The sequence below is a fragment of the Tachysurus fulvidraco genome, chromosome 13 (genome assembly GCF_022655615.1).
Source record: "Tachysurus fulvidraco isolate hzauxx_2018 chromosome 13, HZAU_PFXX_2.0, whole genome shotgun sequence".
Lineage (NCBI taxonomy): Eukaryota > Metazoa > Chordata > Actinopteri > Siluriformes > Bagridae > Tachysurus > Tachysurus fulvidraco.
Window position 1 is genome coordinate 17479704 of NC_062530.1, and position 14227 is coordinate 17493930.

The 14227-nt window shown below is 37.4% G+C and overlaps 1 protein-coding gene across 1 annotated transcript; it reads right to left on the reverse strand.

Moving 5' to 3' along the window:
• Nucleotides 1-1390: 1390 nt before the first annotated feature.
• trhr2 (thyrotropin releasing hormone receptor 2) lies at nt 1391-13174 on the reverse strand. The gene is made up of 4 exons (XM_027161395.2): nt 12938-13174; nt 10610-11305; nt 9871-10288; nt 1391-3441 (listed from the first exon to the last, which is right to left on the reverse strand). The coding sequence occupies exons 2-4, from the start codon at nt 10999-11001 to the stop codon at nt 2710-2712; spliced, it is 1542 nt and encodes a 513-aa protein (XP_027017196.2). The 5' UTR covers nt 11002-11305; nt 12938-13174; the 3' UTR covers nt 1391-2709.
• Between the last annotated feature and the right edge of the window lie 1053 nt (nt 13175-14227).

Sequence of the window (14227 nt, forward strand, 5' to 3'; positions counted from 1 at the left end):
ATCCCAGTTAATTTACAGAACGACTCTGAACACGTGTATACTGGCCATTATAATAAAAGCAGGCTAAATATGGACTAAGAGTTATAAGTGGAGTTTCTAAATATGGACTATGAGTTATAAGTGAAGTTATATTCACTTTTTTGCTCTTTTATCTCAGCAGGTGTATGTAATTTTGAGTCATGTTCAGTCGATGACTTATTGTATGTCAGTATTTACATTGATGAAGTCTCTCTTGATAGAAAATGCAGACTCAAGAAGGAAAATGTGGAGAGTGTGATGTTTTTTTTTAACTGCAAGTCAATAAGGGGCAGTTTAATAAACAAAAAACAGAAGACTAATGCAATATAAGGATAAGAAATAAACAATCATAGATATCTCATAGGAGTCTAATATATTGTGAATAGATTACTGCACTCACCTTAAATCCCTAGTCACTGAGGTCTGAATACTGATGTGTGCAGGTATGTGTGCAGGCAACCACAGTATGAACTCCTTACTACTTGTTTATAACTCATGCCTGAATATAACCCTGTAAGATTAAACCATTCAACTAAGTAAAGTATATACTTTTATATTTTAGTACCAGAATTGTTGACTTAAAGCAGTCAGTGAATTTTAATAGCGTAATTTCAGTGTAAAAACACACTGTAATTATACGCACTACTGAATATTTTTCAGAATTTTGTTAGCTTGAGTCTTGTTTTTGAAGAACATATTCATCCAGAAAAAAAAAACACCTGTAAAAAACTTACTCAACATACTCCAGTACACCCTCAAAACAAGAAATCAATTGATTTCTTTTAAATGCAGATTATTTCACATCTCTGTATTTTACATTGACTGTTGCAAATAAAAATATATGAACTCGTTAAGCTCATATTTTGCATGTATGCATCTATTCAGCTTTATTCTTCATACAGCAAAAGACAGCAAAAAGGAAGCAGGTGTAAACACAATAATAATAATAATAATAATAATAATAATAATAATAATAATAATAATGACGATGATGAGGATGATGATGATGATGATGATGATGATGATGATACTGTAATTTCTGCATGTAAAAATAAAGGCAGGCTGAACTGCTCACAGAACTCATACATACATCAAGGACTGTTTTCAGGAGTCTAACATTAAGAATTGAACAACTATCAAGTGGATTAAAAAGAGAGTATTACAAGCAGCACACCAAAGCTGTTATATCTTTGCTCCTGGGTTTTCTGTGATGCCAACAAATTAAATTCTGCTAAAAGAATCCTTAGCAAAGCCATGCATTTTTTTCCAGCCTACAAAGAAAACTTATTTGTTTGTTTTTTTCATCTCTGTCACCAAAGCAATTAAAATCAGAAAAACAGCATTGCGTGGCAAAGACATCAGCATAACACACTTTCCACTTTAGCACTCTGAAATGAGCCTCTTTACACTGGTACTGGCTTCATTCACTGCTTATCAAATGAAATGTGACAGTACAGAAATAATAGCTCAAGCACTAAAGCGGCAACGAGCAGAATGGTGGTGGCTCATCTAACAAGATGCCCTATGAGATAAATGAAAATTCCGACTTCCAGGCAGAACTCTAAGTGTGGCACAGCTAAAATTAGTTTAATAAACCACAAAACTAGTGACAAACAATTGCAAGATCTTTTTCTTAATCTCTCCTTTTAAAGAAACAACACAAGAGAGGCATAAACTACAGGCGTCACAATAAAGCAATTACAAAATGGAACAGACTGTAAAAGAACAACTAAAAAAAACAATTTATGCATGATGGTGTTTAAGTCATTACAGTGTCATTAAATTATCATTTATGTCTAAAAAAATCATATTTATAGCTGCTTCTCACATAAATTTGAAACATTTAAATAAATATTTTGGCACTGGTTACATGAAGAAGTGCTTTCAAATCTTTTCAGTAGCAGCACACATCAGTATAACAAACACACAAAGGATATACCTCTTCATTTGCTTTAGTGGAAACTAGCATTTGTCCTAAAATGTCCCATTTACTTGATATACTGTACATAAATGAATAAGTAGATGAGTCTGAAAATTGATGTCTGATTCTTCCCTTTTCTTGTCTGCATCCACTCCACAAAAGCTACCTAGTGGACTTAATCATGCCTCTGAGTAGGATGGCAGATGAAACAGTTGTAAACCATCAACGTGTTCTTAAAGCACAGGCTTTTATTTTGAACAAATGTTCATGCATTACAAGTCAGCTTCCCTGGCCATGCTCTCTGCTCTATCTCTGGCCCAGAGCCAGCCTCTAAATGCCTCCGGTTGGCTGAACGGATAACATGGATGTATGTTTGTGCTGACCTGATGCTCTGGACCATGTTATCAGATAAAAGCGCCTTGTAGCTCTGATCTCACAGAAGTAGGTTTTGGACTCACTTGGTTGGATTCATTACTTTCTTTTTCTCCTTCCAGAAAGATCAAGTTGTTTTAATATAATATGGATGAAAAGAACACATAAAAATCTTCTTAAGCCATTGTAGAGAGGGGAAAGGTGTTGCTGGCGAGTCCCCCATCCAACATATCAGCAAGTGCAAAGTCATGCAGCTCTTTTGCATCCTGTTTGAAATTTACATTAATCTTCAATTTTTTTTTAACCACAAGCATCAAACCAGGGCAATAATCTATAAAATTCCCACCCCTGTATGATTTCCCTTGAAGATCTTTAATAATGAAACATTAGGGGCTTTGTTACAATATGCTGTGCAGCAATTCAGTAGCATTTTGCTCAAGTGCAGGCTTCATCTCATCAGAGGCTGCCACAGCCTTCACTGAGTTAGAATGGGTAATGTCTGGAGTCGTGTCATTGTTAACATTATTACAGTTTTCCATATCATTTCTAATATCAGAACATTGGCTATCACTCTTGTTCGCCAAGCCAGGACCATTATCTTCTTTTTTAATTGCTTCTCTTTCGTTTTTTATGACAAACTTTGGAATATCGCCTTGATCCTTGACTGTGTCACTTTCATCTGTCTTTTCTTGCAGCTTGTCCATGTTGTCAATACCAGTATTCTCTGTAGATTCTTTCTTTTGACTCAGGGGGCATTCCATGCTTGGTTGTTGGTTAGCTTTGGTGCAGCTGATTCTCTCGACAGTTTCCTTGGTACCATTGCTGAAGTGAGTGCTTCGAGGATCTCTAGCTACAGTGTAACTGGTCTGGACTGAAGACAGGCTTCGCTGGTGACTGACTAATTGCTGGCACCGGTACAGGCCACGGAATGCAGAGCGGAACTTTTGAGACATCAGGTTGTAAACTACGGGATTGATAGCACTGTTGGCGTAGATGCATGTCCTACAGAAAAGCAAGAACCAGGCGTCCAGGTATGGGGTGCTGACAAAAGAGTTGATTAACACCAACGTTCTGTATGGCATCCACAGCAGGGCAAAAAGGACCACCACCACAGCAAGCATCTTGGTGACCTAAAGAGAGTTGAGATGACACAGTTTGGGTATGTTAATGATGATTCTGAGACTGAGACTATGTGACCAGGAAAATATTGTGCAGTGACATGACATACGGCTAAGTACGGTGACCCACACTCAGAATTTGTTCTCTGCATTTAACCCATCCAAAGTGCGCACACACACACCGTGAACACACACCCGGAGCAGTGGGCAGCCATTTATGCTGCGGCACCCGGGGAGCAGTTGGGGGGTTTGGTGCATTGCTCAAGGGCACCTCAGTCGTGGCCGGCCCGAGACTCGAACCAACAACCTTTGGGTTACGAATCAGACTCTCTAACCATTAGGCCATGACTGCCCCCCAAAAAGTGGCAAGGGTGGTTTGTATTATAACTTTTAGTTATAAAGCTTTTAATCTATATATAGCTTAAAGTTATTCACCATAATCTGTTCATTTGATCAAAGTCCACATTTAGAAGTGCTTTATCGTGGCATAACTGCACCACTCAGGGTGAGAATACAAAGAATAGGTGCAAAATGCCCTTCTTTTTGGCATTATACCCATTATGAGGACCTTGGTGTAGTTTCAAAGTGGTTATTTTAAAGATGTATTGTTAACTAATCGCCTTGCGATGGGTTGGCACTCCGTCCAGGGTGTCTCCTGCCTTGATGCCCGATGATGCCTGAGATAGGCACAGGCTCCCTGTGACCCGAGGTAGTTCGGATAAGCGGTAGAAAATGAATGAATGAATGAATGTTTACTAATTTAAATTTCTAAGCACAAACTTTGAAATGTTGGTTGCCAAGGGGGATAATACACATTTATTTCTCCTTCCTGCATTAGCCACCAGTTTCTTATTGCTTGAAATTGATTCTGTTTTTTGTTCTGAGCAACTCCCAGGGATTGATGCTGTACTTTTTGCTAAGTGTGTCCGGACCACTGAGCACAGCGACGTCGCTCAGCTTTTTTATAGTGTCCGTTTGTTTACATATGCTTTTAGATCTACTTTAAGAACACAATGACCACTCTCTGTGCAATCCACCAGACAGAAAATGGGCAGTATACCTTTCAGTAGCTGTAGCTGGGAGCAGATACAAAGCTCATTCAGCTAATAAAGAGTGCAAAGAATGGCAGATAATAACACAGCTCACACAGTGCTACGTTTACTGACAGCAATGCTAGATGACAGAAATGCTAGAGCGCATTCAGATTTACAGCTCAGCTGTAAATTACTCAATCAACCAGCTTACTGTATCTTACTGCTTTTGTATAAATACATATTTGATACCATTTAACATAGTGATAGCATCCATATAACTATGAATATATCAGAGTATAATATGGTAAAGTCACTTTAATAGGAACAGCTGTACACCTGCTCAATCGCATAATTATCCAATCAATCAATTATGTGGCAGCATCGCAATGCAATATATCATGCGGATACAGGTTAAGAGCTTCTCAGAAAGCCTCAGGTGTTCCTATTAAAGTGTGAGTTTGGCCCATTACTTTAAATTCCACGTCAATTTGGAAATAAATGAATCAAGATAAGTGTTTCAAATGATGCTCTAGAGAATGTCTACTGAACTTAGCATGTGGTAGTAACATTAACTTGAAACCCTGCTGCATGATAATGTTCTATAGTGAAAGTTGTAACAGTAAAAAGCATTGCACTGTTGTCTGAACAGCACTCTCAGATCCTTAGGTACAGTACCCATAACAACATTATGATGCAACAATGTCAACAACAATACCCAATACTTGATACCAAAAGTGTGACACATGACAGTTGTTATGTGCAGATATTAAAGAGCTTTTAATGGTGTTATGTAACCCTGTAAAACTAATTACCATACTGGGGGTCAATTTGTTGATATTGTATGGACATTTTTTTTGCCATTGTTTTTTGCATATTGTATGGACATTTTTTTGCAAACACTTTCAAATCTTTTTGCATTTTGCAAGTGTTTTTCACATTACAAGGAGAAAGAGTTTATGGATGGGGAGAAAGAAGTAAAGGAGTGAAGGAGTGAGGGGAGAGAATGGGAGCAAGTGGGCAAGTGAGTTAGTAAGTGACTGACTGAGTGATTCAGTAAACGAGTGAGCGAGAGATCGAATGAGAACAAGTGGGGGAGTGAGTGAGTGAGTGTGAGTGAGTGAGTGAGTGAGTGAGTGAGTGAGTGAGTGAGTGAGTGAGTGAGTGAGAGAGCGAGCAAGTGAGTGAGCGACCAAGTGAGAGAGCGAGTGAAACAGTAGCACAGACATACAGCCTATGGCTTTGTGGCCATGGAGACAGGGAGTAGACAGGCATTGTATAACCTCAGGGAGAGGGCTGTAAAAGAATCACCAGCATGCATCACTCTTCACTCTTTTTAGTTTACCATTTTCTGTGAAAGAAGTCTTCTCCTGCCCTCTTATTTCCTTTGTTTTTCTGAATAACACACACTTTCAGCTGAATTGCTTATTGCTGGCAGATCGTTGGGCTCCTTTTTGTTAGGTGTCACTGCATTAAATTAAGTAAAAAAAAAATACCCTGGAGAACAGAAAATGTCAAACCAACAATACAAATCTCTGACATGCGAATAAAATGGATCTTGCGAGGCTAATTGCTATTTGTCATCCTACACCACAGACAGATTGACAACTGGTGAGTGAGACCTTCGATAGTCGTGACAAATTCTCAGCACATTTTAATTGAAGCTGCATGAGACTGGGAGGAGCTCCATTAATTATCACAGTGCTAGATAATGAGTGTGACTAGCAGTGACATTTACAAATACCTCTGGTTACTGTGATTCTTCATCAGCCAGAATCAAGGTCTTAACATGACACAAACAACGCAGCCTGCTGCTTACAATTAAGCTAAATAAAGAGGAACTGCTACCTTAACAATAGTATTATCTGATTCACAGCACGGATAACTTCTCTCATATCTGGTGATTATGCCCATCCATTGGAGTTCTGTGAACATACTGAAGCTTACTGAACTTTGGGAGATAATTGTTGAGATAATTGTGCAATGAATGTGGCTGGGTGTGTGCAGGAAAAGTGGGTAGAACAAAGAAATGAGGTGGGGGGAAAGAACTTATTCCTGATCTGTGTGAGCAGAATCATCAGGAGTATTAAGCGTACTTCACTGAGCACCACAAATAATAATATGCAAATCTTCTTCTGAAGTCGAGCCCTCTTTAATCTATGATCTATGACACACACCAGCAAGTGAGTGTGCACACAAGCAAGCAAAAACTGTCATATGGGCTCACTCACCCACACAAGATCAGTGGATGTTATAGTAAGTCTTCATTTTAGCAACAGACTGACAGCTGGTCTGAAATTCACCTCTGGTCGTGAAGAGGCAATAAATCGAATGGGACCTGTGTGTGTGTGTGTGTGTGTGTGTGTGTGTGTGTGTGTGTGTGTGTGTGTGTGTGTGTGTGTGTGTGTGTGTGTGTGTGTGTGTGTGTGTGTGTGTGTGTGTGTGTGTGTGTGTGTGTGTGTGTGTGTGTGTGAGAAACAGGGTTTTAACCGTTTGTGAGAACCAGAAAGAACAAAATGTTCTAATAATGATATAATACTGAAAACTATCATAATCACAACAGACACAAAAAAATGCTTTTTACAAAAAAAATCACATTTTTTAAACTTTTTTATTTGGATTTAAAACTAAAAAGACCAAAATATTTCCTTTAATTACTAGGTTAATCATTATGATTGTTTCTAGGCTTGATTACAAAATATAAAACCAATACGTCTGTTCAGTCTTTGTGAGTGTGTGAGATGTTTTGCTTGAGAAAAAAGCAAAGCCAATAATCTGTGCAAAAAACAAACAAACAAACAGACAAACAAATAAATAAATGCAGCATATATCATCTTTGGTTCTGTTGTTAACATGGCAATAGTCAGAATGGTAAATTAAACAATCTCTATTTACTGAAACGGTATCATGTGTGCAATTACTATGGACAATAATTGCTACCTGCTATTGTGGACCTAAAAAAAGAACAGAAAATGTTTCTTTTTTTTTACCTGGAACTCAATTATACTTGTCTAATGGCAGGTGTAGGAGTAATCAGTAAAAGTTTAAGTGATTCACATATCTCATTTAAGCTGTTCTACAAATTGATATGCCAGGGGTATTTATAAATTGTCGTTTTGCCGTTTTGCCTTTAGCAGAACACTGGACTGAACTAAAAAAAAAATAAAAAATAAAGCAAAAAAAAAAAAATCATGTGCGTCTCCTCTTAAGCAATTTCCTGTTCAATTCTAATAGCTAATGTTTTTAACTTGAGATGTACAGTCATGTATAGCAGAGTTCAACACCCGTCCTCTGACTTCCTTTTTCAAGAGAGTATTCCATTCTGTTTCTCAGTAACCTCAAACATGCTGTGAATGGATATGCTACAATATTTCAAGACAATAAAACAAAGTAATGACATAGTGACCAGCAGCCAATTCTGAAGAACCTCGCATTGATCTCACATTGAACAGAAGTCCTGTTGTGCATTGGTGTATAGGGGAAATGAATATATGTCAAGCCAAGAAAAATTATGGCAATCAAACACAGTGTGGTCACAATCCTACTCAGTGGCAGTTGGGAAATACCCGTTATATCCCTAACGCCCCTCTGAAATGTGCCTGTAGCCAAATATCATATGGTACAAATGATTGGCCATGCACACGGTAGCTTGTATGTCTCATGTCCTTCTCCAGCAGGTCCCAGCTGATGATTATATCAACAGCCAAGTGACATACATACATCATCTTGCATTTATTAACACTCCGTAATAAGCCATTACATAAATCAGTCCTGAGGGAAGACGTTACACTTATGGCTTTGTACTTCAGCGTTAGTTCCTTTGCATATGCATGGTCAAAGCTGGGTGTAAAATAAAAATGTGCACAAACATATGCAAACATTCACTTTTCATTGAAACAAACACTTCTTGTATGTTTCTCTTTGTGGTTAAACATTAGTTGCAATTATAAAAGGTTTATCTGATATTTGAATTTATATTTTTCATGTTCAAGTGGAACTAAGGGAGGACGCTGCTTTTTTGAGATGTATTTAATACAGTAAAACTGGAACCCAGAGTGATCAACAAAGCTGAAACCAAAATTTAAATAATTTGCAAGATCCACTTTGCAGGTCCATGTTCTTCATTCCATACTACTCCAACTTAGACTATATTTTATTTAGTTAAATATTTTGGTACACAGTTTAACAATCTCTCTCTTTTTCGCTTTTCGCTTTTTGCACTTGTAATCATCCTCCATTTTGGCCATGCTTCTACTCTAAACTTAACAGGAGATTAATTCTATGGGCAAATTTAAAGTCCTTCTCTGAGGACAGTTGTCTTAGCAGGCTACATTCTGTCATTACATCATCAGGATGTTGCTGTTTTCACAGTGAATTTAAAACTGTTGTAGACAAATGTAGGAGGTACAAAAAATGCTTCTGAAACTAATAAGGTCTGGAACTCTGTATCCTCTGTATCCTTCACCTACAGTGAGCACTGCACTCATATGTGTTGTATTCATATGGCTATTAAATAATTCATTTCCTAACTGAAAGTATGCCCAAAAATCTGTGTCCAACCATAGTATTTGCTTTTAAAAACATTTTCTGAAGGAATGTACATGTGTAGAGTCATTTCAAGTACTGAAATGTGACACATTTAAATTTTCTAAAGCATTTTAAAGATATTTGTAATCAAGGTTTTATTCCCTTTCACCCCCTGCACATGGTGATATTTAAACTAACCCCATGTTCTGTCATAGGTAGTGACAAGTTTTGTCTTGTGTTGCCCTTTCAGAGCCCCACAGGGTAGAAGCAAGTACAAGACAATGAGCTCTCTTAATGAATTTAGTATAGTTTAGTTTTCATCACAATATGAAATTTTGGCTGATAATTGTCATAAACATAATTGTGATTCTTGTATAAATGGTCTCTTCTGCTGTTGGTGTTGTTGTTCATTACTTTTTATACTACGTTATGAAAGATATACACGAAATACGTATAAAAGTATAACAGTAATTTAATAAAGTATGTAAAATAAATTTCTGAAAAATAATGAAACTTCTTCCTGCCTGAAAGCACTTATGTAGGCTTTTCACATAGAAAGCAAACTTTAAGGGATCAGGGAGAAGACAAACCAAAGACCCCCCCTTTTTTCTATAAGTATATAAATGTTAGGAATTCTAATATAAAACTAAAACTTTTAATTCTAAAATATGTAAATAAATATAGCAAATTTTGAAGTGAGAATTGTCTTTTTTTACCTTTTACATTTATTTATGAGAAAACATTATAGAATTAAAATAATCTTGATTTCTGATCAGCTCAATTAGCTGTGAATAGGTGATTATGTATTACTTATGACATGTTTCAGTACAACACCTTGTACCTTGTGCATTAGTCTGAGTATAGATATCAAACATACACACACCTGTTTCCGAGATGAGGGTGCACTTTTTGGTCGTCCTTGACGACCTCCTTTGCTTGCGTCCACAGGCTCTTTGCAGCTTCTTCTGAGCGTGGGGGCTGCGATGGTGCCTGAATCCGGTGGGTGGGACAACGGGTTCAAGTAGAGGATTCGTGCAATGAGGCCATACAGGATGATAGCTAGCAGCAGTGGAATGACATAAAAAATGGTGAAATCAATGAGGTAGATGGGCAGATAGAGGTCTCGGGAGACGCGATACCCACACTGGACACGTCCATCGCTGTTCACTTGGATGTCCACCAGAAAGAGCCAAAGCATACAGTAGATGCAGGTGAAGGCCCACACCCCTGCAATGATGCGCTTGGCCCTAGAGACTGTACACACCATATGAGCCCTCATTGGGTGACAGATGGCTATGTATCTGAGAAAAGAAGAGAGAACAAGATGAGAATAATAATTCAATTACAACTGACTTATTATATCATGTTTGTTTGCCTGGATAAATTCACTATGTTAAACTTAATAAAGAGAAAGTATCAAATCTCATTATCTGTTCAGGTCTGACCTTATACTGAATAACTAATAACTCAAGACCTGTCCAAACTGAATAAATACCCCAGCAGATCTGAATAACTTTGACATTTGCAAGGATAAAAGAGCTCCTCTCATGGCATACGTGTTTTATTTTCATCTAGTGTAAGCATGAAATATTAATGGTCACTTAGGCTTTTCACGCTCCTACCTCTCTACTGTGAATGCTGTGATGGAGCAGGAAGACACGTTGATGCCAAGGTATTGGAGGTAGGTAATGCCCAGACAGCCGGCTTGACCATATACCCATGTGGCCATAAGGCTTTCAGAGATGTTGGGCAGCCCAGCCGCCACCAGCACCGTCAGGTCAGCCACAGCAAGGCTCACCAAGTAGCAGTTGGTAGGTGTCCGCATGTGTCGTGTAGTAAGGACCACCAGGACCACCATGATGTTGCCAACAATTCCAACACCGCATACCAGAACCACCAAAAATACTGATATGGTCTTATACTCCACTGATTTGGACACAGAGTCTCCCTGGCCCAGCAGGGAGATGTTGGACACGGAGCTACTCTCCATCTTGGAGCTCATGTTTTCTGCCATGTTTTCTTGGGGCTTGCGTGAGCCTGTATGATTTAGTGAGTGTGTATTGGGCAATGTAGGAATTTGTATGGATTTCAAAAAGCAAATCTGAATGTGAAATAAAATATAGCAAATAGTGCAAAAAAAGGTGTGAATAGTGCCTAAGAGACTTAAAGCATAAGTTTGTTCATTTGTTTATGATTAGTATGTTAAGCATTCTTCCAATAGTCTTGGTTAAATAGTGATAATTCCATTAGTGGCATCACTTTTAATGTCTAGTATGCCTTTTTGCTGGTTAATGCAATCGTCCATCCGATCAATCCCCCTGAAAATAGAGATTTCAATAGTCACTGGGCAAAATGCCAATCTCCAATACTGTTAAGAGGATTTCACAGCCCTGTGTTAATTGCTCAATAACTGTGCTTGTCCACTAGTAGATAAATCCTGTGCATATAACTGTTCTAGCTTGCAGCATTCTGAAACAGTGCTGATTAAAAGAGTAAAAAGAAGCAACACACTCTCTGTGTCCCTCTCTCCTTCCCATCCCTCAATAACTACTTTAGTCAATAATGTACATACACAGTATGTTTCGGTAAAAAAAACACAGTCTAGGTGCGCAGAGCAAAAAATGTCAAAATCATAAAGTCACCACTACAATGTAGCTTCAGAAACCAAGCACAGCTGTTTCAAACCATTTGTACCCTTTTACAGCAGTGTACATTTCAGAAGACAGGATGTTCTTATAAAGCCCTAGGAAGAATAAAGGCTGAAAAATAGATTAAGGAAATTTACTCTGAGCTTATATTTAAAAAAGAAAGAAAACAAACCTAATTTGGAATTGTTTATGTGCACTGGCAGATTGTCATCTGTTGCTCCTTTCAGCTGCCTCTGACTTATATTGTCCCTTGTATAAAAAATATTAGATAATAAAAAGCCGTTCAACCAAAACCCCTGTGGATGTGTGTAGATTACCCAGCAATGTGTTGGGTTACAAAACAGGTGAGACCATGGGCAGAAATATTCTTGACATATTTCAGTAAACTAATTAATATTTACCTAATTAATGATACACTTTTAATGAGAGGGATATGTCAAATGGAAAAAAACACATTTTATATTCAAGCTCTCATTAACACTTCAGATTATTTTAAGATCTATACACTAGCATTTGTTATTATATCCCAGATGTTAAATGCATTCATTAAGCTAGCAACTGTTCTGCGAAGAGCAATTTCTTGCTGTGCAGCGGGTACAAGTTTGATTCAGAGATTGAAATTGATGGTGAGGACCAAGCATGTTGATGAGAGACTGTGATATGAATTAACCTGTCAATCACTCAGCTGAGCTCTCCTTAGTGAGTGTAGCTCTTGAGAGCTCTGTCTCTCTCCCTCTCTCTCAATATCTTTTTTTCTCTTTCTGTAATGTTTGTGCTGTCACTTCTGTGTTCACAAGGATATAAATGATAATAAAAATTGCTGACATTGCTGATGACTGACAATACTGACATCCCATATCAGAAAATAGTTTTATTTTTAATATTTAAGTGAATACTTAATATTCATATATTATATAATTAACCACGTTTTTTTTTCTTATGATGTTCTAATTGCAACCCTTTGGGTGTCAGTCTCATGTGTACAACGAAATATTGATTATTTGTCATTTATATTAAGCAACACATTGAACAATTTGTAGTGCTATTAAATGTTTAAGTACAGCTACACTACAAGCCATAATTTATCTATAATAAAATTTACATTTTATTCTGTGTGATTGTTAGTTTAATCTTCTAAGGTCTGCAGTTAATCAAAACTAAACGTCCACATCAATACACAAGAAAAGAAAAGAAAATCAGTCGGATATTACAATGAAAAAAGTAGCACTACGACTAAGTTAGATAAATAATTCATATAGACATGTAACTTCAAAACGCTTTAGTAAATATAAGATCTCTTACCATTTTCCTCTTTGCGTGCGCGCGCGCGTGCGTGCGTGCGTGTGTGTGTGTGTGTGTGTGTGTGTGTGTGTATTCAGCTCCCATACACTGTCCAAAACACCTCTCTCCTGCTGTTTCCGCTGTAAAAAAACACAGATATGCAAGAAATCACTAGTATTTATCGCGGTCAGAAAAAAATCATCTTGGAGACAGCACAGGCGCTGACAAAATGCGCTCTTTTAACTATTATTGAACAATACAAATGAATGAATACGCTTTCTTTGCACTAGCGCCACCTAGTGCCTTTAATCTCGTGTATACGATAAATTTCTGCAGGAGTGAAAGAAAGAAAATATTAAAATTATTCATGAATAAAAAGCCGCACTAATCAAGCGTAGATGTTTTCTTTGAACTCATTTATATCAGTGTATATTTTCAGAAGACAGAACATTCATGTGAGGCTTTTGGGAAGTAAAATGGCTTAGAAGTATGAAAGGATAATAATCATAGATATCTACACCTAGATGTCGCCTTAGGGTTCTAAAAATGCGTCAAAACCGCCGCCATCTTGGAACAGGGGTCTTGTACTTCGAATGCATGGACGATGCCGGACTTCTGTGCTGCGTTTGGATGTTCAAATGAACGAAATCTAAAAAAAAACAGACAGCAAGGGATTACATTTCACAAGTGAGAATGTGTTTTATGATATTGAATGTTAGGAAATTATATTTCTGGTTACGTTGGTTTGTTTCAGTCCTTGGTTAACGACCGCAGCTAATCCATGCTAGTTACTCATTAGTTTTTGACAGTTAGGAAAACCGACAATGTTTGTAGATTCCGAAGCTCTTAATAAGGACATTAAAAATTGACCGATGCTTTTTTTTTTTGCCTAAAGGTGAAGACCCAACTTTATGCATGTTTTGAAAGATTCCCTCATCTGTCAAACATATTTTATTAGATTGTCCTGGACACAAGCAGAATGCTCTTTTAGTTACTTCACTTAAGGACACATTTAATGACATTATGCATGAAAAGGTTTTGGATTTTTTTTTTTATCGTATGTTAATTTTAAAAAATGTATAATATGCCTTGCTGTTTATATTTGTTTTGTTTATATTGTATTTATATGATATTTGTGTTTTTGTAATTGAATTTCTGCATAATTGAATAATCTCAGACATCCCAAGTCTCCCGGAAGTTCCGGGAGTCTCCTGCATATTGATAGCGGCTACCTGATGCCTGCAAATTAGATACAATATCCTCATGGATCCACCTTATGGAAAAATATGGTCATTATAATCAATAGGAAAT